This window comes from Micromys minutus (genome assembly GCF_963924665.1).
Source record: "Micromys minutus genome assembly, chromosome: 2".
NCBI classification, from domain to species: Eukaryota; Metazoa; Chordata; class Mammalia; order Rodentia; family Muridae; genus Micromys; species Micromys minutus.
Window position 1 is genome coordinate 96,033,286 of NC_137971.1, and position 26,435 is coordinate 96,059,720.

The 26,435-nt window shown below is 52.9% G+C and overlaps 2 protein-coding genes across 4 annotated transcripts in view; both read left to right on the forward strand.

Annotated features, from left to right (window-relative positions):
- CAPN5 (calpain 5) overlaps nt 1–25,999 on the forward strand; it is a gene marked incomplete at its 5' end in the record, with an annotated part of 35,972 nt that extends 9,973 nt beyond the window's left edge. For all 3 annotated transcript variants that reach the window (XM_080911647.1, XM_080911648.1, XM_080911649.1), the window contains 10 exons: nt 14,032–14,240; nt 17,091–17,283; nt 18,192–18,385; nt 18,823–18,900; nt 20,461–20,656; nt 21,253–21,375; nt 23,196–23,392; nt 24,057–24,172; nt 24,592–24,728; nt 25,768–25,999. In XM_080911647.1, the coding sequence (XP_080767773.1) occupies nt 14,032–14,240; nt 17,091–17,283; nt 18,192–18,385; nt 18,823–18,900; nt 20,461–20,656; nt 21,253–21,375; nt 23,196–23,392; nt 24,057–24,172; nt 24,592–24,728; nt 25,768–25,950 (1,626 nt within the window). In that variant the 3' untranslated portion in view covers nt 25,951–25,999. The remainder of the gene's footprint in view (nt 1–14,031; nt 14,241–17,090; nt 17,284–18,191; nt 18,386–18,822; nt 18,901–20,460; nt 20,657–21,252; nt 21,376–23,195; nt 23,393–24,056; nt 24,173–24,591; nt 24,729–25,767) is intronic.
- Nucleotides 5,049–5,540, forward strand: OMP (olfactory marker protein; the record flags this gene model as incomplete). Its single annotated transcript, XM_080911682.1, has 1 exon — nt 5,049–5,540. The coding sequence occupies one exon, from the start codon at nt 5,049–5,051 to the stop codon at nt 5,538–5,540; it is 492 nt and encodes a 163-aa protein (XP_080767808.1).
- Nucleotides 26,000–26,435: the final 436 nt, after the last annotated feature.

Here is a 26,435-nt window from a genome sequence, read left to right on the forward strand (position 1 = left end):
TGGGGCTGGTGGGCACAGCATTCAAAGCCAGCCAGGCCGAATCTGTTCTGGCTGCTGGTCACTGACTTTCCAGCCCTAGAGACAAATCCTGGGTGTTTGGAAGTTCCTTCCTTGCACACTTTGGTTCTGTTCCACTCTTCCCTTGTGCATCGACCTAATCATGTGTTCTTAAGGCTCCCTCTCTTAGGGGCTCCCAGGGCTTCAGTGTGGCCTCCCTAAGGCAGAAAGTGAATTTGAGGTGAACAGGCCATGTGAACCCACAGTTGGGATGTGATTAAGTTAAATACTTGTCACCAGGCTCAGCTTAGGTCAGATCCAAGGTTCTCCAGTGCCTGGTGCGGCCCCAAAGGAGGAATAAGCCTGCTGCCTGCTCTCAGCTGCCTGGGACTGAGGAGGAGCCAGCCGGGGTCCTGGCTGGAAGAAAAAGCAGAAGTAACCATGATGAAAAGCAAGAACATACATGTGCTGGGGGCGGGGAGTGAGGCATGAGATTGACAGCCCATGTGCTGGGGGCGGGGAGTGAGGCATGAGATTGACAGCCCATGTGCTGGGGGCGGGGAGTGAGGCATGAGATTGACAGCCCATGTGCTGGGGGCGGGGAGTGAGGCATGAGATTGACAGCCCATGTGCTGGGGGCGGGGAGTGAGGCATGAGATTGACAGTCCTGAGCAGTGTTACGGAGAACCAGGTGGTATTAGGTCCAAACGATAATTTTTGTTTCCAATTTAATTACTTCCCAGTTTTCAGGGATCTTGAGTTCAAGGCTTGCTTGGCCTACTCATTAAACCCTGTGTCAGTACCGAGGAAAACAACCACAATAAGTCGAATGTTTCCCATGTCCCAGCTCACGCCTTGGTTATGATTGGGTCACTGAGAAATGATGGACGGAGGACTGTGTGCACAGGCTGTTCCGGAGACTGGAAGATGTGACGTGTACTACAGGCCCAAGGGACTTTCTCCACCCAGAGGCAACAGCATCAGGGGTCTTTATTTCCTTCTAGTCTTTGCTGGTGCTGGGGAGTCTTTACACACACACTTCTGCAAGCACAGATGCCACTTTAGAGCAAGCATTTAGAGAACACTTTCTCTCCCGTGGCTGGTGGCTGGCTGAACATCTTCCTCCTTCCTCCCTGACTGCCCACAATGTACCACACAGCTCCTTACTGGCTCTTGCAACCCCTTCCACCTGCTCTGTGAGTCCCTGTCACAGCAGTCACAGCCACTCTAACTTCCTGCAAAGTGTAGTCTGTTCAGGAGTAGACCAGGCCTCTCTAGAGGGTTCATGGGCTGGGATTTTCATCAGGAGGAGAACCCCTCTCCCTGCCCTCAGGATGCAGGGACACTACTTCCCCCTGTGAGTGGCTGCACAGACTGCTTTCTTAGCCTCAGCGTCCCGTGTTGCTGTTCTTTCCAGCCCGCTGTGCTGGCTCGCTGCCTGGCACAAAATGCTTGCTAACTCTAACTTCTCAGCCTTCCTGGAGATAGTCGTGTGTATAAGATTAACCCCTGCCCTCTGCCCTTGACCCCCATAGCTCTGGTTGTAGGTCTTGGCACCAGCTCCATCCATGTTTACCTTCAACCACTGACTGATGTTCCACAGCATATCTAGAACCCTTTTCCTGATGTGCTTCAGAGACATCTCTACTTCACCTTCTAGGCCTCTGAGCCCCTTAATCACATTTTGTCCTTACTTACCATCCGTCCACACACACACCCACCCACCTACACACCTACACACCCAACAGTCCATCCATCCATCCATCCATCCATCCATCCATCCATCATCCATCCATCCATCCATCATCTATCCACCATCCACCATCATCCATCATCCATCATCCATCCATCATCCATCCATCATCCATCCATCATCCACCCATCCATCATCCATCCATCATCCACCCATCCATCATCCATCCATCATCCACCCATCCATCATCATCCATCCATCCATCAATCATCCATCCATCATCATCCATCCATCATCCATCCATCATCCATCCATTATCCATCCATCCATCCATCCATCCATCATCCATCCATTATCCATCCATCCACCATCCATCCATCATCCATCCATCATCCATCCATCCATCATTCATCCATCATCCATCATCCACCCATCATCTATCCATCCACCATCCATCCATCATCCATCTATCCATCATCCATCCATCCATCCATCCACCATCCATCCATCATCCATCCATCATCCATCCACCATCCATCCATCATCCATCCATCATCCATCCATCCATCATCCATCCACCATCCATCATCCATCCATCATCCATCCACCATCCATCCATCCATCATCCATCCATCATTCATCCACCATCCATCCATCATCCATCCATCATCCATCCATCCATCATCCATCCACCATCCATCCATCACCCATCCACCCATCCATCCACCATCCATCCATCATCATCCATCCATCATCATCCATCCATCATCCATCCATCATCATCCATCCATCATCCATCCATCATCATCCATTTATCCATCCATCATCCATCCATCCACCCATCCATCCATCCATCCATCATCATCCATTTATCCATCCATCATCCATCCATCCACCCATCCATCTATCCATCCATCCATCATCCATCCACCATCCATCCATCCATCTATCCATCCATCATCCATCCATCATTCATCATTTATCCATCATCCATTCAGCATTTCTGCCATTCATTCAGCTTTCTGAGCATCCCCAGAGCACAGCAAGCCCCATTCTTATGTACCGTGATAAACAAGATGGACACAGCACCTGCTCTGTCAGGGCGTCTGTCCAGCAGGAATATCTTAGACACAGAACAAGAGCTGGAGTCTAGTTCAGTGGAAAAGCACCTGCCTGCCCTAGTCAGAGCTTGAGCTTCCATCCCTAGCACCCTACTCACACACAGCAGCACCCTACTCACACACACTAGCACCCTAATCATATACACCATCCCCAGCACTATTCATACACACTATATCCAGCTCTCTACTCACACACACCAGCTGTCACACCACACACACATTTGCACTTATTCACACTCACACACACACACCACTCTTATTTGCACACACATACACATACACACACCACACACCACTCTCTCAAACACTCCAGCAAATATACAAACACAAGTTGGGCTTTCTCTGTGGCTGGTGGGAAAAGGAGCTTGTTGCTAACAGTCTGCCTTCAATCCTGGGCCCCTATAGTGTATATGGAGAACAGACTCCCTCAGATTGTTCCCCCGCCTCACGTGTCCACACAGGCACATGCGTGCATGCACACACACACTAAATAAATGCGATGAGAAAATGTTGAGATCAGATTGCGGTGCTGGAACCACGGAGCTGTTCCTCTTCAGAGTAAGTAGCAGTGCCTCAGTAGCAGCTCCGGGCTCACTGTCCTGAAGGCTCCTGACGGGGACTTCATCTCTCACCATAACTGTTTTCTTGAATTGCTGCTCGTGGCCCCATGGGCTCACCCCAGGCTCTGATGTTGATTTATTTTTCTCAGCACTGGGAACCGAAGCCAGGATCTTGTCCATGCTAGGTGAGCACTCTGCACTGACACCTCTGAGCTCCTCCTTCATCCTAAACCCCCCCCCCCACTGGGGAGGCTGAGGCAGGAGGATTGTGAGATTGAAACCAGTCGAGGCAACTTACTGAGATCCTGCCTTAAAATACAAGGAACTGGTGTAGGGGGTGTGGTTCAGTTATAGAGGCCTTGAGTTCAATCCTCAGCACTGCAAAACCAAACAGACTGAAACAGTCTGCCATGGTAACTCATACCTGTAATCCCAGCACGTGGTAGGCTCAAGCAGAGGGGCTGCTAGGGGTCCGAGGCCAGTCTGGATGACTACACCTTGAGGCCTTGTCTCAAACAACACAACACAACACAGAAACAAAACAGAAACAAACAGAAAACAAAGCCGGCAAGCTGTCCCTTATGCATCATGGCGGCCTGTGCTTTCACATCCCCACACCTCACTGGCTCCATCTAGCAAGGGAACATGCTTCTGGTCCCCTGGATCCTTCCGGTTGTTCCCAGCTACTACACCTCATCCCATGCCTCTTTCGTGTGCGTGTGTGTGTGTGTGTGTGTGTGTGTGTGTGTGTGTGCGCGCATGCGCGTGTGTGATCCTGAGACAGCAGCGTCTCTGTCTCCACCTCTCAGAGGCACTCACAGACCCCCAGTTCTGCCATCTGTCCACATCCGCTGTCTGGGTTCCGCCTCGTACTGACCCTCGCCCGTACGTAGGTCTCCAGCTTCTTCGGTGGCCTCATGTCTCCCAGGGAAGGTGGAGGATTGGTTTAGGGGAAATGGCTGGTAAGATTTTGGTGGAAGTGAGAACCAGGCCCGTGGCTATGTGGTGCCATGTGTGGTTGGATCGATCAAACCACAGCCTCTGGGAGCCGAGCCAGCCATCTGACTGGCAGATGATTTGGGATTTGAGAGCTGCAGGTTCCGATGGGAGGTGACAGCTGAGCTGGATCCTGCTGGGGAGAAAGGAGAGGGAGACACCCAGGACATCGGACAGGACTGGCAGGGGCTACGAGAGAATGGGGGAGGGGCAGCCACGGCAAGTTGGGTTGGCTGACCACGGAAAACTCACAATGTGTGCCGCTGATGCTGCCCCCTTCCCCCCTTTTCCTGGACAGCCTTCAGTCACCTCCATGTGTCTGTAACCCCACCTGTCTCCCAGCGACCCCGTGGAGTATTCCACTCTTCACAAACAAGCAAACCTCCAGCTTGCCACTACCACTGTAGTCAAGGTGGTTGCCACAGCAGTTGGTACCAGTGCTCTGGTCCCCAAGGAGCCTGTCACCCTCCAGCCTGCCTACAGCACGGCTTTCCCACTTAGAAGGCAGTTGGACACACGCTCATGTGTCCCCTGTTCGGAGAACTGGGTGGGGCCAGAGAGGCTGGAAAGGGAGGCGGGCCTTCAGGTGGCCTCTTCTCTCAGCATCCGAGGTTCCAGCCCACTTGATTCCCTGACGCCGGTGGTGGTGGTGGCAGTGGCAACAGCTGTAGCACTTGGGCCATGGCAGAGGACGGGCCACAGAAGCAGCAGCTGGACATGCCGCTGGTTCTGGACCAGGACCTGACCAAGCAGATGCGGCTCCGCGTAGAGAGCCTGAAGCAGCGTGGGGAGAAGAAACAGGATGGGGAGAAGCTGCTCCGGCCGGCTGAGTCTGTCTACCGCCTTGATTTCATTCAGCAGCAGAAGCTGCAGTTCGACCACTGGAACGTGGCTCTGGACAAGCCGGGCAAGGTCACCATCACGGGCACCTCGCAGAACTGGACGCCAGACCTCACCAACCTCATGACGCGCCAGCTGCTGGACCCGGCTGCCATCTTCTGGCGCAAGGAAGACTCCGATGCTATGGATTGGAACGAGGCAGATGCCCTGGAGTTTGGGGAGCGTCTTTCTGACCTGGCCAAAATCCGCAAGGTCATGTACTTCCTCATCACCTTTGGCGAGGGCGTGGAGCCTGCCAACCTAAAGGCCTCTGTGGTGTTTAACCAGCTCTGATGACAGCCCTGACTGCCCTGCTCCTGGCCCCGACTCTCCCTTGGCTGGACCTCCTTCCTCGTGTGTATTTTGGGAACATTCTTCAAGCTGCTCCTTCTGTGCTCATCTTGGCTAGGGGTCCCCTGAGTGCGACATCCCCTCTTCCCCAGTGCTGCAGCTCACGGTGACGTCCCATGGCTCGTAGTCTAGAAGCTGGACGCTGCGACTGTAGACAGTAGAGGCCCTTTGAGTCTGCGTGGGCTGATGGATGGGCCTCTTGGCCCCCTGGCTTTTATTGTGGTAAAGAACGGGATTGAGAGATTTAAAGAGACTGACCAAGAGATGCAAACAGCCAGCACCGATTCCTCCCTTCAGGGACAAGAGACCGAGAATGGAACAGGAACACCTTCCAGGAATCTGGGGAGAAGGCATTTGCCCCCTGCTGGCCAGAGTGCGAGCCAGGCGGGGAATGCCCAGCAGCCCTCTGGCAGCAGGAAGGTGCTTCTCCCAGTGTCCCATCGGCCCGCTGTGACCTTAGGGCCTTCAAGACGCTTGGCAGGATGACAGCAGAGTCTGATCTGACTAGCTTTTCAGGTCTGGGCCTGGTTTCTATGGAGCAGTGAAAAAACATGTAGAAACTGAAACAGCTCTAAGCTACCCACACTCCTATGTATACTGAGAGATAGCGTGACTGTACTTGTATGGATGCGTGCCTGAGGGCTATTGCTGGTAAGGAGTAAGGCTGACTTTAGTTTAATTGTTGAGCTGGTATTGGTTTGTGGGCTTGGTGGAGGTGATCCGGACTGAGCCTTCCTTGGTGTGGTGCTTTTTGAACCGGGAGACTGAGTCTCAAACAGGGAAGCCGAGAACTGAGTTAGAGGGTCCAGGGCTCTGAGCTGGAAATGCCGATGTCCCCGTTAGGAAGGCTGGCACTTGCTGCTCGCCGGACATGGTGTTGTATCCTGTCACCTCCCTGGGCAGTTCCTGGCTAGGGTAAGGCTTGGGGAGTAGTTATGGTGGTGCCTAGCGTCTGAGGTGGGCTGGAGCTGTCCAGCTATGATGCCCTTCACTGGCCTCGGAGGCTGTCCAGGGCAACCCACTCAGCAAACTAACAGAAGAGAAACCGTGGCACAGTCATCAGCAGATTCAACCTTACCCCAAGTCTCATCGTCTCTCACCCTGCACATCCTGAGAGCCTCCCATTGAGGAGAAGCCTCACCTGCCACCTAGCATCAGCCAGGGGACCTCAGCAATTCCCCCCGACTGTCTCAAGGCTGGCTCCATCGGGGATACCAGTGCATCAAGATCTGAAGGTAGGAGCTGTCCCAGTGGATGGACTGTCAGGGGACAAGCCCCAGCTCAGGATTCTGGAGGCAGGAGATAGGCTATGGTACCAGCCTCTTGTACTGGTGCCTCTGCTCTGTAACGTGCTTGCAGAAGCACTGGCCAGTGCTTCTGGGCTCTGCTGACTCTAGGGAGCCATACCTAGACAGACCTACCTTTCTGCTTCTCTTTCTGACCCCTCCCTACAGCTTCAGAGACCCCTTTGGTTCACACTGCCTGTCCCCCAACTCTGCCTCACTCCACCTGCCCAGTGGGGACACGAGTGTCTCTGCTGCGCCTGTCACACAATAAAGACTGTGCCCTCCCCTCTGTGGTGTGGTGTGTGCACGCGGCTCCTTGGTGTGGTTCGGAGGAACTCCATCCTGCCGGCCTTGAGGATGAGGTTGATCTGTGAGATGGCTCATCAGTTCCACCTGACACAGGTTTCCTGCTGTTCTGCAGATATCGGTCCAGCCTCGAGGGAGCGAAAGAGCATGCGGAGGCTATGCTTGTGGTGGGGAAGTGTGGTGTGCAGGGCTGATACTAATTTAGCTTGGTCTTGGTCACTCTTGGCTGTGTCCTCTAGAAGCCTCTGACCTTCTCCTGGGCTCGACTTTCCAAATAAAGTTCCGTGCCACGTCTTAGAAACTTCCTGTGGTAGGCTTGGGCAAGATGCTCTCCCAAGCCTATTAGGATGTCTTCCTGTAGAAAAAGAGGTAGTAGTGAGGTTCCTCATTAGAACTGGGTCCATGGGTTGACTTGCAAATGCTCCTAGCTTCTGTGCACTCCAAGGGGGTCTCCCTCAGCTTTTGGTGCCTTGCCCCTAACGCATAGCATGCAGACACTTCCCTATACCGTCTCCCCATGGCCCAGGAGCCATGTTCTCACATGGCCCTCCCCAAAGGACCCCCATCTATTTCAGCCAGCCTTGAAGCTGTTGGCCCCTGAGAGAGGCAACGTTGAGAAGAAGAGTCGGGCTTCCGGCCCCTGTGAACTTAAGTGGTCTGGCCCTGTCCCCAGAATGCATACAGTAGATATGAGCCATTTGCCTTGGAAACCACTGGGAATCACGGAGCGAGGAGTCCTGCTGTCCCGGATCCTCTGCCTGCCAGAAAGCCAGTGTCTCTGTAGCTGTGGGGCTCTGTTCTGCCAGCCACCGACCTGCTGTGTGGCCCGAGGCCACCTTTCTGGGCCCGTTTCCTACCTGGTAGTCAGCGCTGCCCCCCTTACAGGTTGCCAGGAAGAACGTCAGTAAAGCTAACACCCTGAAGTCGCTTGCTCTCCAGTGGCCTGCTAGTGTTCCAGTGACTCCTACAGACTCCATGTCATCTTGAGAGAAGGGTTGGAAGGCCTACTCACTGAACAGTAACTTAGGGTTCAGAGAGGTGAAGGGCGTTGCCCGAGACTGCACAGCAGGTCAGTGCTAATGGTGGCAGGTGTTGTGAAGGGGTGAGCTCTCCCCATTATAATCAGGTTCAGATATCCCAGCTGACAGGATCACTGACCATCTTGATGTGCCTAGAGAGGGGAAGACCAGCGTTCCCCTGCCTCATGAGCAAGAGTCACCGTGGTCTGAACAGTGTTGCTCACCCTGGGCTCTAGACGCACTGTTCGGGGACAGAGATGGTACATCACTTCCTGACCTCTCCATTCAGAAGCTGAGACTTGAGGGGTCTCACAGCAGGGGTCCCACAGCAGGGGCCACTAAGTTCAGGACTCAAAAAGACCTGGGCTTCACGTCACCCAAATCAGGCAACGCAGAATCCCCCTGGCAACCCCCACCCAGCTGTTTCATCAGGGTTAAAATGTCCTAAGCCAGCCCTGGGAATCTAAGGCAGAGACCTGAAAAGCTCCTGCCTGTCCTTCATTCATCACACTCGCTTTCACGTTGCTCCCACTACACACAGGTCCTGGGCAACACCACCCTCCCTGGGCTCTTGACCCCCAAGGCTTGTGTGCACAGGGTGGGGTGCTTCCAACCTGGCATTTCAGCCAGGTGCCTGAGCCTGAGAGCCTTCCAGGAAACAACAGCAGAGGGCGCTGTGGGACACCCTCTCTGTGCTGAGTGGTTTCCATCCAGGGCCTGTGAGGAGCTCTCCATCCCATAGCCTTTCAGATTCAGACTCCGAACACATCTGTCTGTCTGCCTGCCTGCCTACCTGTCTGTCTGTCTGTCTCTCTCTCAGCTTCTCTCATACACACACACAGAGGTAGAGACAGAAAGATAGAAAGACAGATACACATCCACACAGAAACATCTCTCTCTCTCTCTCTCTCTCTCTCTCTCTCTCTCTCTCTCACACACACACACACACACACACACACACACACACACACACACACACACAGAGAGAGAGAGAGAGAGACAGAGAGACAGAGAGACAGAGACAGAGAGACAGAGACAGAAACAGAGACAGAGACAGAGAAAGAGAAAGACAGATACACATACAGAAGTGTCAGACAGAGAGACAGAGACAGACACAGGAACAAGCGCGTGCGCACGCGCGCACACACACACACACATACACACACACACACACACAAACACACACAGGGGTAGTGTTGGAAATTCTTGCTGACTCTGGGAGGGAGGTTGCCTGGAGGCTGTCTGCCTCCTTGCCCCTCAGTTTCAGACTGATGTGTCTGCAGATTCCACAGTCCCCTACAGTGTGAAGTTCCCCGTGGCATTCTCTTACCATCCTGTAACAGCCCTGGAGTCGTGGGCAGGAGACATAGGGGCCTCACTCTGGCCAGCATGAGCATTTTCCAGCCAGCTTTGGTGCTAGGCCGGGCCCTGTGCTAGGTGCTAGGGATCTGAGGAGGAACCTCACTGAGAGGGCTGTGGGGAGAGCTGGGGCCCAAGAGGGTTGATAGCTGCCTGCTTAGCTCTCAGTGATAAAGAAAGGGGGCAGCATAGACACAGCCAGGGCACCCCACAAGACATCATGAGGAGTTTTACAGTCGTGGTAGGGTTTTTTGTTTTGTTTTGTTTTCGTGTTTTTTCAAGACGGGGTTTTTCTGTGAAATAGAACCTTGGTTGTCTTGGACTTGTTTTGTAAACCCGGCTGGCCTCAAATTGACAGAGATTTGTCTGCCTCTGCCTCCAGAGTGCTAGGATTAAAGGCATGTGCCACCGTGCCTGGCTGGTCATAGTAGATTTCTCTGGAGCCTGGAAGGAGATGCTGGGGTGAGAAGACCGGCAGAGTGTCCCCCACTTTTCTCTTAGGGTTCCCACTGCCAGGTTAGGCACCGATGTCACCAGTGACACTTAGGGACCACGGAGCATCCCTTAACAGTAGCCATTTTCAGTCTCCCTTCATCTCTTCTCTCCTCCCCAGCATCACTTCATCTACAGATGCTGAGGGTACAGTTCTAAAAGAGAGGGACTCATTTAAAAGGTATGTAGTTGTAGAGCTGGAGAGATGGCTCCGCAGTTAAGTGATAGCTGCTTTCCCAGATGACCCGAGTTTGATTCCTAGCACCCCCATTGTGGCTCACAACCATTGGTACCTCCTAGCCTCTACAGGAGCCAGGCATGAAGTAATACACAGACACATACAGACAACATACGCTATATGTTAAAATATTATCACTTTTAACTCATAATTAACTTTTAGTATAATATGTGTGTCTACATATACATACATACACATTTACATTTACTATAATACTAATATGCAACCAGAACATTTTAAAGTTAGTCCAAACTGTTTGGAACCCAGAATTCCAGACTTTTGATATTTATGCATACTCCTCTCACTGAGCATTCCCAATCTGAAAACCCCAACTCCACGGTTCCAAGCTCAAACATCTTCTGAACGTCATTGTCAGTGTTTAAAACCCGTCAGATTCGGGAGCTTCAGTCTCAGATTAGGGGTGCCTGCATTGAGTGTCTTACTACACAATACGTGCTCTGGTTTCAAAGATGCCCAGGTTGGCCGTCTGTTTGTGTAGGATCCGAACAGAACTTCCAAATAGCCGTGGCCCAGCCACCCTTTCTTCTATTCACGTCCCCTGCAATTTATTTATTGAAGAGATGGTTTGCTGTGTGGATTTTGTTGGCTGCACCCCCATGGGGGTGTGTGAGTGACATGCTCTCTGGTCTTGCATTCTGTAACCTGCATCTGTCCCAAAGGCTTGATGAGGTTTAGAGTTTTGGGTTTGCTTTGACTTTGTTTCTTACCTTCAGAAGTTACATCTCGCCCTCCCCCTCTGCCCCACAACGCAGTGCTAAGATTTTATACCTACAACCATTACTGCATCCATGGTTTCAAAATAAAAGTGGCCCAATATCACGCTTCCTTCCTTCCTTCCTTCCTTCCTTCCTTCCTTCCTTCCTTCCTTCCTTCCTTCCTCATTTATTACCTGGGATTTTTTTTTCCAGGCAGACACTCACCCCTTCCCTCGCTGTTTGGCTGCCCTCTAGTGTGGGATACAGAAAAAAGCAGGGTCTGCCTTTCATTCTTTGAATTTCCCATCTCAAGAAGTAAGTGATCCACTGTTCTCCTCCAGTAGTGACAGTTCGGTGTCACTGTGACCTCAGACGAATTGCCATTCCCTCCCTAAGGCTCAAGCAGATTCTCTTTCGGCAGCTTTCCTCAACCTTTTGCCTTAGCTAGGGGCCCTCCTTGACTCTCTCCTCCCACCCCCATCTCCCAGAAGGCAGCAGAGAGGCTGTGGGTGAAAAGCTACCATGGAGCCCACCCCACACTACTTCTAATGGCTTTGATTCGGGGAGGGAAACTGAGACCTCCAGAGATCCTGACTCTGGATCTCCGGCCCTGGAGCCTCATTAGCTTCTTCTTGGGCCACCGTGGGCTCAGTGCCAAAACCCTAAGTTTGACTAATGATCCTTCAGGTCCCAGCATACCTCCCCATGCCCTTTGGGGGCTCCTCCCCCCTTCCTTTGCAGTCCAGAGCACCCAGTGCAGAGTCTCTGGGGAGGAAGGCGGCGAGGCAGTGGGCCAGGCCCTTGCTGAGGCTCTCTGCCGTTGGGAATGTTTCTGTACCCTTGGGCAGCTTCTCCATCTGTGCCGTGGGATGACCCCACCCTGCAAACTGGGAAGTCAGGGCAAGGGGTCAGAGCAGAAGCCAGCCTAGGAGCTTTTATTTCCAAAGGCCTTAGAGTTGGCTGAAGACAGAGGTAAGGAGGGGACAGGAAGCAGCCGGTGATACTGGCCCAGGCCTGTGTACCGGCCTGGGCACAGGTTGCTAAGCCTGTGTTGGAGCTTCTGCCAGCCACTCCCAGGGCATAGTTCTACATAGCTGAGATGGGCACCACAGGAAACGCCTCACAGAGCTCCTTACACGGTGCTGGTAGTACTTCTCTCTGGAGTTGGCATCTTCATGTTTTAGCTTCCAGTGTCTCACCGGAGATGACTCTCGTTTGCTTGTGTCCCTGTTGACAGTATAAGCACATAAACAACACATCCCTAAAGAGTGGGGTGGGGGCGGAGCCTCCGGCCAGCACAGCCTCTCAGCTAAGGCTGTGTGCCAACCCCGCCCATGTGCCTGGGCACTGCTGTCTGACCCACAGTGACTTTCTTCTAGAAGGAACTGTCTGTGCTTCGTGTGGGGGCTCAGCTGTGCTTGGCTCATAACCAACAGAGTTAGTTGGTCCCTCCAGCATGGAGCGCTGAGGCGTTCCCCCTTTCTCTGCCTGATTCTTGGGGTCCAGATGACCTCTGTTTGTCCTCATGTCTTCGAGAAGACACCTGTGCCAACTCCTAGAACGTCTGCTCAGAGCTGAGGTTAGCTCCAGGGTGCTCCCTATTTTCTCCCAGGGTGCTCCCTATTCTCTCCCAGGGTGCTCCCTGTTTTCTCCCAGGGTGCTCCCTATTTTCTCCCAGGGTGCTCCCTATTCTCTCCCAGGGTGCTCCCTGTTTTCTCCCAGGGTGCTCCCATTCTCTCCCAGGGTGCTCCCTGTTTTCTCCCAGGGTGCTCCCTGTCCTCTCCCCTCCATCCCATGTGTGCCCTCTTGTACCTTCCTCTCCCACCAGACTCAAGCATCCTGAAGGCTTGTATTATGCCTGGGTCTCCTTGGTCCTCAATGTCTCACGTGGCCCTGGGCCCACACGGTACTTCACATCCTTCGAAATAACTCATCTGTAAATGCACAGGTCTGGGTTTGAATCCTAGCCTCAAACCCAGATCTACCTGTTTCCAAAGCACACGTTTTTTTATCATTGTTTTCCTAACTCTGTGGGCTCTGGGTGAGTGGCTTGTCCTCTGTTAAACTGAGATGGGTAACGGCAACCTCTCCACGGAGCTACTGTGAAAATTACATTGAGCTGATTTGTGTCAGGCCCAGGCCCTGGCACTTTTGAGGAGCTTCATTAATACTAGATACTACAGTCCTGATGTGTGTCTTCGAGTTTATTCATTCAGTCAACATATGTGTGACACGTGCACCTGTGCCAGCTGCATGGGAGGAAGTAAGTAGCCTTGCCCACAGAACGCTGACCTTGTGGAGGTCACAGCAGGCCTTGCGTGAGCGCTACATGGGCACTTGGTATATTAACCCAGCGAGAGTACAGATTTTAGAGAAGTGCTTGGCCCAGAGGCTGAGGGACAGGGGGTCCTTGTTTGGCCTAGAGGTGTGCTTCCTGGGCCATGAAGTGGAGGAATGTGAGGTATGAGAGCAGCGAGCTGGACTGGGAACCATGAGAGGGTAGAGAAACGAGGCTGGGTGGGGAGGCACCATGGGGGAGTGGCGCCATTTTGTAGATTTGCCACTACGTGAGGGCCAGGGTGACTGTGGGTGTCAGTGATGTTACAGTGTCTTAGAACCGGCGATGGTGAATGGTGGTGCTGGTGGGAAGCCAGAGGAAGGCAGGAGCTGGGAAGAGCTGCTTAGGTGGGGAGCAAGACAGAAGAGTCTGTCATGGCTGCTGGATTCCACCTGGGGCTGGTCTGGGTGGCTGGGTTGGACAGACCTGACGTGAGGGAGGCTTGCAGGAAGGGGAGCCTGTGGGGTCTTACGACACTGTGGCTAGAAAGGGCCTGAAAGGGTCTCTGGCTCTGACAGACATAGAACCCAAGTCCCAAGACCAGACTGTCCACCAAGTCCCTCGGCGTTCAAGCCGTGACAGGATGAACACCAGCATTCCCGTTCTGTTTCTTTGTCCACGTGTCCCCTCCCTTCCTCGAGAGCCAGATGCCTATCAATGCCTCCCTTCTCCCCACCTAGGTCATCCCTGACTGGAAAGAGCAGGAATGGAACCCCGAGAAGCCTGACGCCTACGCCGGCATCTTCCATTTCAACTTCTGGCGCTTTGGGGAGTGGGTGGACGTAGTCATCGATGACCGGCTGCCCACAGTCAACAACCAGCTCATTTACTGCCACTCCAACTCCAAAAATGAGTTCTGGTGTGCCCTGGTGGAGAAGGCCTATGCCAAGTAGGTGTGGCTGTGGCCAGGCGGGGTGGCCAGGTGGGTTGACCAGGTGGAACCGTCTGAGTGGGATGACCAGCCTGAGTTGCCAGGCCGGTGTGGGCTGCTGATGGGTCCCATGGACCTTTAGGAAAGGCTCCTGTCACAGAGAGGTGAGGGGCTGGTGCCTAGCACACAGCGTGGTCAAAGCCTAGGCCCAAGAACCTTGCTGACTAGTCTGTTATGGGTGAGGTGGAGACCTGGGCGAAGGCAGGCACCCTGCTGCAGTTGGGCAGCCTATTTGGGGGCAGGAATGCCAGCTGGTTCTAGCCAGCTTGGAAGGAGCCTCTCCCTGGGTCTTTAGAGGTTGTGCACGGAGGGGTTGGAGGTGACAGAGAGTGTGAGAGGGATCACAGGAGTGTGAGTTTAAGAGCCACATGGAAGAGAGGGAAAGAATTGGCAAGACATATCCAGGAAAAGACACCCGAGGATTTAACCCTAAGAAAGCAGAGCTGGTCCCTTGGTGGCCAATGTGTTTCTTCTACCACTAGTGGGGCCACAGTAAAGGGCCTCCTGCTGGCTAGGCAGAGCTGTATCACTTAGCTACGTTTCCAGCTCTTGATTTTGTTTCTAAATGCTTTTATTGATCACACACACACACACACACACACACACACAACTTCTCGCTAAGCCCCCAGTTCATGGTCCAGTAACTGTTACCCACAATGCTGTCACCAATGCCTGCATCCAAAATCTTTGCACATCCCGCTGCAGCAGAAATTCTTCCTCATTAAGCAATAACTCCCCTTTCCCCTCCCTGTAGCCTGACGAACTCCTGTTCTTCCTGCCTATGAATCTACCTATCCTGGGTTCCACCTGTGCAGTGGCTCCTACTGTTGTGTGTTCCACTGTGTCTGGCTGCTTTTACTCAGCATGATAGCGTGGAGGACTGGTCACACCCAGCTTACGTCCCTCTTCTGTTCACCGCTGAACAATGCTGAAGCTGCGGCTCCAAGTCTGACTTCATCTGTCTGCAGACGGACTCTTGGGCAGCGTCCATCTCTGGGCTGCTGTGAATAGTGCTGCTGAGGTCGTAGGTGCCCAGGTCTCCACTTTCACCTGTCCCAATGTATCCTAGCAGGGGAACTGCTGGGTCATGTGACAGTTCAACATGTGACTTTTTGAGGATGTCGTCATAATGGCTACATCATTTTATACTTGCTTTTGAATTTATTGTTTATTTACTTTTATTTTTTTATTTCCTCATTCCATTTGTGCATGTGTGCATGTGTGTGTTATGTGCTTATGTATGCTTTCTTTGGGTGTGTGCAAACTTGTATACTTGTGTGTGAGTGTGTGTGCATGTGTATGTATATGTGCATGTCTGTATGTGTGTACATGTGTGTGTATGTATATGTGTGTGAGTGTATGTGTGTGTATGAGTGTGTGCATGTCTGTATGTATGTGTAAATTTGTGTGCATGTGTGTTTGTATGTATATATGTACATGTATATGCGTATGTATGAGTGTGTGAATGTGTGTGCGTATGTATATGTAGTGCATATGCGTGTGTATGTGTGTGTGTGTATGTGTGTGTGCATGTGGAGTCACGAGATTGATGTTGGACACATCCTGCTCTTTTGCTTTACTCATTGAAGCAGGGGCTCTCAGTCAAACCCAGAGCTCACTGATACAGCCAGTCTTGCTAGATAGCTTGCTCTCAGCATCCCATCTCTGCCTGCCAGGGCTGGAATTACAGGTGGCCCGGCATCCACTGGCATCTTCTTGGGTTCTGAGTTAAACTCTAGCCCTCGGGCTTTCCGGCAATTGCTTTAACCATGTAACTGCCTCCCCTGTTGTAGAATGAGGCTGTACCTTTTAGAGCAAACCCTGTTGGCATAGAAAACGGTGAAGACCCCTCCCTTCCTGCTTTAGACCATTGTTAGCATTTGTGCCTTGGGTACCTCTTTTATTCTCTCCACCCTGTTTCCTGTAACAAGGACAGCTCTTTCAGTATCTTTCTTGTTGTGAGCCTGGGTCTCATGTAGGCTTTCCCCAAACTCACTATGTAGCAGAAACTGGTCTTGAACTCGTGATCAAGAGTGCTGAAGTTCCCGGCATGTGCTGCTACCCTGCCAGCTTCGTTTAACATCTTTGGTGCGTTGTTTCTGGTTCATAGGAATCCTTGCAAAGCAGGCACTGTGTTTGTGGGTGTGTCTTTTCCATGCATACTGATGGTACGGTACCGTATACCTGCTATCCATGTTCACAGTCACTGTGAGCACATAATAATTAATATTTGTTATGATTCATGCTTAATAATTGATATATTTTCAAATTTCTTTCAAAGAAACTGATCACAGATCTCCCAATTCTGCATACACATCATCACTTCTGGCCAGGAGCTATTTGAGGAGTTATTGCTAACCCCTCAGAACATAATTGAGATCCAGCTGTAGTGCTTTGCAAACATAACAAGCCTTTCCCCTCCCCCAAAATTCTTTCCCAGTACTCTCTAGAATGTTCCAGGGCATAGATGAGCATTTGTTCTTAAAATCAATTTAAGAGTTGTACATTTTGTTTGTTTTTATTGGTTTGTTTTGTTTTTGTTTTTGTTTGGTTGTTGATTTGGTTTTGATTTCGACTCTGTGTAACCTATCCTGGAACTTGCTCTATAGTCCAGGCTGGCTTTGAACTCAGATCCACCTGCCTCTGCCACAAGTGTGCACCACCACCACCCAAATGAGAACCTGGGCCCTAAGACCTGGGCTCTAGTTTTGGCTGTGTTTTGGCTTGCTCTGACAGCACCTGAGCGAGCTAAAAGACTCAGACCTGCCTGCAAGTCTGAGCTGGGACTTCCCTCCCTGTGGTTCGCAGGTTGGCAGGCTGTTACCAGGCCCTGGATGGAGGCAACACAGCAGATGCACTGGTGGATTTCACAGGTGGCGTTTCTGAACCCATCGACCTGACCGAGGGGGACTTGGCCACAGATGAGGCCAAGAGGAATCAGCTCTTTGAACGCGTGCTGAAGGTGCACAGCAGAGGTGGTCTCATCAGTGCCTCCATCAAGGTAGGACTGCAGGGTAGACCCCCAGCCCTGGATGGGACGGCATGGGGCTGAGCTTGGGCCCCAGCCCGCACATCATAATGACCCTTGGCTTTCTGGGAGATGGGGGAGTTGGAGAGCATTGCTCCCCTTCCCCAGAGCTGAGCAAATCCAACTCCAAGCCTGCACCAATCAATGCCCCTACACCATTTACACCCCATTCAGACTCCCTTGGGCTCTGTGTCCCTACCTCTGGGGTACTTTGTCAAAGTCTAAAGTGTCCAAAGTTACAGGGAAGCTGGAAAAGGACAGGGAGTCCCTAGTTCCTTTAGGTGGTCTAGAGCTGGTCTTCAGGACTGTCCTCTGCCCAGTCACTGCTGGGAGAAAGCAGCACTGAGCCCAGGATGAACTAGCTGCCTGCTCAGCTGGTTCTCCAGAAACATGGGGCCCTGATTTATGGCATCTGCTGAGCTCTGTGCTATAAACATTCCCATCAAGGTCGTTCCATCAAGGTCGTTTCATGTTGCTTATGTTTTCACAAACATCTCTTAAAACTTCCGAGTATTACCACCAGGCATGGTGCTGTACATCTGTAATTTAAGTACTTGGGATTTGGGAGGCAGAGGCAGGAGGATTGCCCCGAGTTCAAAGCCAGACTAGTCTACACAGAGAATTGTAGGCCAGCCAGGATGGCCTAGAAGAATTCTAAATATATAGCAGTCAACTGCAGAGTGAAAAGTTGTCACCAATATACTGGGGGGGGGGGGCGGCTTCTGTTGTGTGGTACCCTAGGGTTCTGACCTCTTAGCAAAGCAAGAGCTTTCTGTGAGGCTGCAGTTCCCATCCCTACCTGAAGGGGGTGATGTGGCTCTTTAGCCTAGCTCCAGTCCCTTAGCTTAGATTCCAGTGTGACCCTCCTGTTTGTCCTGCAGGCTGTGACGGCAGCTGACATGGAGGCCCGCCTGGCGTGTGGCCTGGTAAAGGGCCATGCATATGCTGTCACTGATGTGCGCAAGGTGCGCCTGGGCCATGGCCTGCTGGCCTTCTTCAAGTCAGAGAAGCTGGACATGATCCGTCTGAGGAACCCCTGGGGCGAGAGGGAGTGGACCGGGCCCTGGAGTGACACGTGAGGCCCACCAGGGTTGGGGCTGGGGACGGGCACAGAAGCAAGGACTGGAGGTGACACTGGGCTGGGCCTTGCGGGGTCTGCAAGAGATGCTCTGAGAGAAAAATAGGGGACTTACTACCTTCCAGTATAAGTGTGTCTGGGGCTGGCGTTCATCAAGGACAGTGACCTGGAGAAGGGTGACAGGCTTTGTACTTCAGCAATGGTCCCGAGGGGTCGCAGCACCTCACTAGTCTTATTTCTTTACTTTGTAGCCCTGCATTAAAAAAAAAAAAAACAATCACAGTGTCTAGTGGGAGAGAACAGAGGCGTCTTAGCTGGGCTGGGCATAACCTCCAGATTCTCACTGCTCTGTGGGGGCTTGGCCCAGAGCCCACCCTGGGGAAGTGTCCCTGGAAGGCCATTCCTCTTATACTGTCCCCTCCCCGACACCCCAGGTCAGAGGAGTGGCAGAAAGTGAGCAAGAGTGAGAGGGAGAAGATGGGCGTGACCGTACAGGACGATGGTGAGTTCTGGTGAGTGTTCTCTTGTCTTGAGCTCGGGCTGGGGGGGGAGGGGACCTCGGGCTGGGGGGGAGGGGACCTTCCTGGGGTCTGGCAGGGGCATGGGCCATAGTCATCCTCAGTTAGCCGTGTGGCCGTGGAGAAATCACACTACCTCTCTGACCCGCTGCCTTCTCTGTGGTATAGGGTTGGGGTCCTTTTCACCCCAACTCCTCCCTGTACACCCAAGGGACACCACAGCTGTCCGGCCACCTGGCAAGCCAGCCTCAGAGCATCACCCCCTTATCCATGCCACCCTGTATCCACCCTGCTGTCGTCCCCCCACCTTCCCCACATCCTGTCTCCGTCCCCTGTGGTCCACCATTCCCTACATCCGCTTCACACGTCCATACCCTGCAGCTGAACCCAGTCCCTAAATCTGTCCCTCTGAGTACATCACCCTGTACCCGCCCACCCTGCTGCGGTACCCCCTGCACCCCTTCACCTATTCGTTCTGTAAGCCCGTTCTTTTTCCACATCCAGCCCCTGTACCTTTTCATTATCCTGTATCCATCCCTTCATCCCCTGTTTATTCTCCTGCATCCGCTCCATATTTTTGTATACATCCCCTGCCTGCATCCCGTACGCCCATGCATTCCCCCACATCCCTTCCCCTGAATCTATCTGGACTCCGTTTGGGGCCCTGCTCTCCCTCCCAGCCACTTACGAGAGGGGAGGGGAGGGGAGGGGAGGGGATGGCACAAGGTGCCCGGTGTGAGGAACATGCCATGCGGACCCACACGCCAACCAGGGTCAGATGACCGTGACATTGGTACCCTAACAGAGCCCCCTGTGCTGGGGAGGAGGAGGATGGCCAGGCCTCTGGTCTGTGCTGCTGAGGACAGAGTCCCCTTTGTGCCGTCTGGCTCCGGAGCCACTTGAGCACCAGGGCTCCTCTGGGAAAAGCTGCTTTTAAAGGCATTTCTCGAGCATGCGTCAACCATTGTACTTCCTCTGGCTACTGGAGGTGTGCCTGGCAACAGCCTGGTCACTGCCTCTTGGAGGGAGGGTGGGGGTTATTTACAACCAGTTGATTCTCGCCTTTCGGCACCTGTGGAAGACAAAGGGTAGAAACAGACCATCCATGATGTACACACCAGGGCTGATGAGAAGACACTTACCATCAGTCCTCACAACTTCACTTCAGTTCCTGGGTCTCACACCAACTCCCATAGGCTGTCCTCTGACTCTGACCCCTGACCTCTGACCCCTGACCCCTGACCTCTGACCTCTGCACGCACACCAGGCACGCCTATCACCCCCAACAATGAATGTTCCAAACTGCAGTAAAATGTTAAGCCGTGCACGCTGGCTATTGACACTGTGAGCAGCTGCCACAGCGCACACAGCAGCTACCTTGCCATCCCGGTGAGACAGGCACCTGCTGGTAGGTTCATCCCACTTTTACAAGTGAGGAAACCGAGGCCCAGGAGAGATTTTGGGTCTTGGTGGCATGGTGTCCAGCTTGCCTGTGTATAGCTGCGGTTGAGAGAGTGGCAGGGTGCAGGGAGCTCATTCCCTTCCTGCGCTTAGGATGACCTTTGAGGACATGTGCCGATACTTCACCGACATCATCAAGTGCCGCCTGATTAACACGTCCTACCTGAGCATCCATAAGACTTGGGAGGAGGCCCGGCTGCGTGGCGCCTGGACGAGACACGAGAACCCTCAGCAGAACCGCAGTGGAGGCTGCGTCAACCACAAGGACACTTTCTTCCAGAACCCACAGGTGGGCATTTGCAAGGACCCCATCCTGTCTCACCCTGCACCAGCCATGGGGCTCCTGAGTGACTCAGGGATGTCCTTGGCTGCCTCAGTATGACTATCTGTGCTGTGGGGGCCTGTCGCGTGAGGGCATGAAGTCGCTGTCTTACTGTCTACACTGCAGAAGGTCACAGGAGGAAACTGTCGGGGACTTAGAGCTGGATTGTGCAGAGTCGCAGACACAGTGAGAGACATAGTGGTCAGAGCCCCTGTTTTCACAGTAGCACACTTGGGCTATTCCCAGGAAATGTGGCCAGTCTGTGCTGCCCACTGGGAACTCTCCCCAGCAGCTTGCTCCTCTGTAGTCTGTCTACTTAGTCCTTATTGAGCACCAACTGTGTGCCGGGCTCTGAGGTGAGCACTTGAGCTCTCCCGATCTTCAGTCAGGGTGGCCACTGTATGAGTTGATGGGCTCATCTCCCAGAGGAGATGGGGCTGATGGAATGGCCTAAGTTCATGCTACCAACATGGCTGGGGCTTCGCTCCGGAGTGTAGGCTCTCCAGATCCAGGAGGTTGACCTGGGTCTCACTGTGGATCTTTTTTCACGGCCACACCTTCAGTACATATTTGAAGTCAAGAAGCCAGAAGATGAAGTGTTGATCAGCATCCAGCAGCGGCCCAAGCGCTCAACTCGCCGAGAGGGCAAAGGCGAGAACCTGGCCATCGGCTTCGACATCTATAAGGTGAGGGATACTGGCTATGGGCCTGGGCTCTGAGAGGTCTTGTGTGCCCGATGAACTCACTGCCCCTCCTCCAGAACCAGGCCTCTCATCTCCTACAGTCTCTTGTGTTGAGGCCTTCCCATGTACAGACGTAGGCAACCTTGTACAGTGACAGGAAGACTCACCTCTGATTGCTCCCCCTGGCTTGGAAGTTTATATCCTCTACACATGCTACATGTGTGGGGAGACAGTTGGCATGACAGCATCCCCCATTCGTGTCAGATCTTTAGAACTTACTGAACCCACATGGATGTGAGACACTGGTGCTTTCTTGCTCCACTGTTAGTGTAGCTCACTCCTGTGCTGGCTTATTCATAATGTAGAGACTCGCCATGACACTTCGTGTCATGTCATGAGGAACTGCCTGGGACATCCAGTCAGCTGGTGCTGTCATTTCATGGCCTTGGGCCGGGAGTTAGGCATGTCGTGGTTAGTAGGCTTCTAAAACCACGAAGTTCTGAGACACCCACTGAATGACCTAAGCTGAAAGTAGCACCATACCATAGCCAGTGAAGACAGCTATTGAGCAATTCATCGGTGGCTCAGTTCACAGATGCGCTGGCCCAACAAGACAACCCGTGTCCCTCCTGATCTCTGAGTTGAGATAGTGCCGGATCGCAACGCCCCTGAGATTGGAAATACATACACTGTCTCTGGAATTTTCCCTTTGCTGTTTTCAGCGCATGGTTGACCGTAGGCAGTGGACATTGTGGAGCCTGGAACCGTGGATAGACAGGGTTGGCGGTGGGGGAGGACTGCATTTGGTACCTTTGTGGCACATGCCTGTAATCCCAGCACTTAGAAGGCTGACAGGAAAGTCAGGAGCCTCAGGACATCCACAGTTACAAAGTGAGCTCGAACCTGGGCTATAGGACTCCTTGTCTGAAAAGCAAAGAGAAACAAGAGAAGGGCCTGTCAGGTAGAGGGACTGCTGCAGCCTGATGATGGGGGTTCGATCCCTGGAACACATGTGAAGGTGGGAGGGGAGAATTAACTCCACAGTGTTGTCCTCTGACCAACGCCTGTGTGCTGTGGCACGTATGCACCCCATCATACACACACACGTATGATAAGTAGTTTAAAAAGAACGTGTAGGGTCATTGGCATCACCTGGGGATTTTTCACCCACTTTTTCTTTTTTTTTTTTGAGGTAGAAGTCATAAGCCACCTAATTGAGCAGCCTAGTGACATCTCTAGATTATTGTCTTTGTAAAGAGATAGTCCACTCCCGTAGGTCATTGTCACCCAATAGGACAGAACCTTCTGTGGGGGTCTCTGCATGACATCAGGGCCAGAAGAGCATTGATCCATGTGAGGCAAGGGGAAACGAGTTCAGTATGACTCGGTAGCCGATGTCGGTCCAGACTTCAAGCGTCTGACACTAGGTGGTCCGTTTTGGGCATAGGTAAGCACAGCGCACATTGGAAAAAAAGTTTTCTGATGCGAAATCAGCCCCGTGTGCACAATAGAGCTTAAGACATGGCCACACCACAAGGGAGGGGTCTATAGATTGACAGCTTGGAGCATCTTAAGGATCTGGGGGAGGATCTGGTGTGGTCAGCACTTTATCAACCACCTCCACTCCCAGCCTTCACCCTGTGTGTTTTACATCTGTGCTTTTGACATTCTTCCCCTCAGCCCCAACCAAACACTAACCCAACCTTATAGATTTGCTAGTTCTGGATATTTTCTGTCCCTGTATCCTATTGATCATGGTAGCCACTGGGAGACGGAGTAGACTGATGGGGGCTGTTTGTGGCCCGTCTCCTGTCTCCACGCAGGTGGAAGAGAACCGTCAGTACCGTATGCACAGCCTACAGCACAAGGCCGCCAGTTCCATCTACATCAATTCACGCAGTGTTTTCCTGCGGACAGAGCTACCTGAGGGCCGCTATGTTATCATCCCTACCACCTTTGAGCCAGGCCACACTGGCGAGTTCCTGCTCCGTGTCTTCACAGATGTTCCCTCCAATTGCCGGTGTGTGTTTGGGGGCTAGGACTAGTGACTGCGTACTCCCACGCCGGGCCCGAAGGAGTCTGCAACCCTAGCCTGTCTGTGTCTGCTCAAGGCATAGTACCCCTGCACCAACATCCTCAGGGATGGGCATCGATCGCCTCTCTTCTTCCCTGCTTGCCTGCCCGGCTTCTCTTGGTTCTGACTAGGAACAGTGACTCGGTGTGCATTTAACAATTTACAGAAAGGCTCCCGCTTGTTTAACTTACCATCTCACGGGAGGCCTGACCGCTCCATTTTAAGACAGAGACCAACTCTAGAAAGAAGGTTGGGCACCATGCCATCAGTGGCAATATGGACCAAGCCACCCACCCAACTGGATTTTAATACAGGGCTTACGGTTACTACCACCTGTCTCACGGAGACCAGGTTTGGGGGGCAGGGGGCTGCTAAAACAATTCTGAGGATGAGAAATAGTATCTATAATGCCCAGCAGAGGATGTGTCATGTGGGAAGTGCCACATACTCTGCCGCCCCCTTAGGAGTCAGGACAGAGGCTGGAAGCCTGTGGTATTGGGTGTTTGAGTTTGTCATGAGGTTTGATTTTTGATTAGCTCTTTATTTTGAACCTCGTCTTTCTATCTGTCTTTCTGCTGTCCATCCATCCCCCTACTCTGCCCTGTTTCAGGGAGCTACGCCTGGATGAGCCCCCTCGAACCTGTTGGAGCTCCCTGTGTGGCTACCCTCAGCAGGTGGCCCAGGTCCATGTCCTGGGGGCTGCTGGCCTCAAGGACTCCCAAACAGGTGAGCTCGCCTGGAGACTACCCCAGGCCCTCTCTCCTTCGGTGCACACCCCAGCCTCCTGGGAACCCAGAACCTGCAGACTCAGCCATCCAGTAGGCGATGTGAGCTTCTAGAGAGGTCTGTCCGCCTCCTGCTTCCCTGGAGCCCCCATGTGGTGGGACATCAGATAGCCGCTGGGGGTTCAGAGACAGCCAAGGTGGTGTCGAGGTGAAGAAACTTGTGTACAGGGAACAGAGGCCACCCTGTACTCTTCCCCTTACCTGGCCCTAGAAGGTAGGGGACTAGGAAGGTGGATCAGGCTTCTGTCTCCCCATCCTCTCAGTGGCAAAGACCAGTTAGCATATCACCTCCCAGACACCTGTCCCATTAGGCTCTGCACCAGCCCCGTCCTCACCCCAGATCCCAAATCCTCTCTCTAGGAGCAAACTCATATGTAATCATCAAGTGTGAGGGCGAGAAGGTTCGCTCAGCTGTGCAGAGAGGGACCTCCACCCCGGAGTACAACGTGAAAGGCATCTTCTATCGCAAGAAACTGGCTCAGCCCATCACGGTGCAGGTGAGACCTACTCACAAGCATATTCTGGCCCTTCCAAAGCCTCCTGCTCCGAGGGGTAGGACCTAGGGCCTTCGGTATGAGCCTAGGCGCTGCTTCCATTGTGGTGCCCCGCCTCTTGCCCCTCTGTAGGTGACTGACCACTGGTCAGCCTGGGTCTGAGTCAGCAAGGTCGGTCTCCCAGCTGAGGCCCGTGGTCCTCTTTGCTGACCTGGCCCGAAGCCTTGGTCTCTATTTCTCAGAGCTTCCACTAGCTGATCCACGTGAGAAGGTGACACTGAAGTCACATGTGTCGCGTGGCTGTCTCCTAAGAGCCCCGGGGAGTCAGTCTGAATGCCAGTGACCTTGGGCACAGCTTTCTCTGGTCCAACATGGCTGGAGTATGACTCTGAGCTCATTATCCAGGAGCTCTCTTCTCTGTCCCTTGGGCCCAGGGCAGCCTCTCTCTGGGCAAGAAACCATCTGTAAACAAACACGTCACACCCTGGGGGAGCTACCAGATTTTCCAAGTTTTCTTAACACTTGGTCCCATTGGGTTAAATCATAGACTCGCGGATATTGAGTCTAGAAGGACCATTGGGGCAGGAAGTTCGGCACAAATTTTAAAATGAGGTGCTTAGTGTGGTGGTTCATGTCCCAATCCCAACACCCAGGAGACAGAGGCAGACAGACTCTGTGAGTTTGAGGCTAGCCTGATCTCTGAAGATCAGGCTAGCAAGGGCTACATGGTGAAACCTTGTCTCAAAACAACAACAATAACAACAACAACAAAATAAAAGGGGCTTATAGGGGCAGAACTAGGTCAAGTTCAAGGTCACACACCCCCTTCAAATTTACTAGAGCTAATAGGGATGGATTGAGGTTTTTAAGTGGTAACATGCTTTTATGGGGAACCTGAGGCTCTGGAAGAGGGCACCCCATCAGTCCAGGCCATAGGCTTTTCCCTGACTGGGTTTGCACTGAGCAAAGAGGCGTCTAGGTCTGGCTGCCATGGGTTACATTCCTGATCTTAGATATACCCCTCCTCCACCCTCTGTCTCAGGTTTGGAATCACCGGGTCCTGAAGGATGAATTCCTGGGCCAGGTGCACCTGAAGACTGACCCGGATACCCTGCAGGATCTCCACACCCTCCACCTCCAGGACCGCAGTAGCCGGCAGCCCAGCGACTTGCCAGGCATTGTGGCTGTGCGTGTCCTCTGCAGTGCCTCTCTCACAGCTGTCTGACTCCAGCCTGCCTGCCCCGCCCACTAGTCCTTGGCACTGCATGTCCCCACCTGGCCTGGGACCAGCCTGGGAACCAGACACTGGGGCCTTTTCCCCACTGTTCTGCTGCCCAACTGTAGGACCTGGGAAGAGCCCTGCCCCTCTCTGAGCCTCAGTGTTTGGAGGGCGAGTTTTCTTGCCTAAGATGTAAAGCAGCGCTCTTTCCCCAATGGGCGCTGCTGTTAAGGGGCTATCTGTTGAAAATGTCTCCCCAGGCCCTGCTGTCAGCCGAGGAGTGCCAAGATGTCAATTGTTTACACACAAACTGCCATGTCCCAAGTCCCTTCCCTCTCCTTGTTTGCTATGGGGGGGGGCTGTTGCTCCCCCACCCCAGATTCTTACTATGTAGCTTAGAATGACCTTCTTAGCTTCTGAGTCCCCCTGCCCCCGCCTCCTCAGTGCTGTGGCACTACACCAGTTTATGTGGTGCTGGGTATGGGACCCAG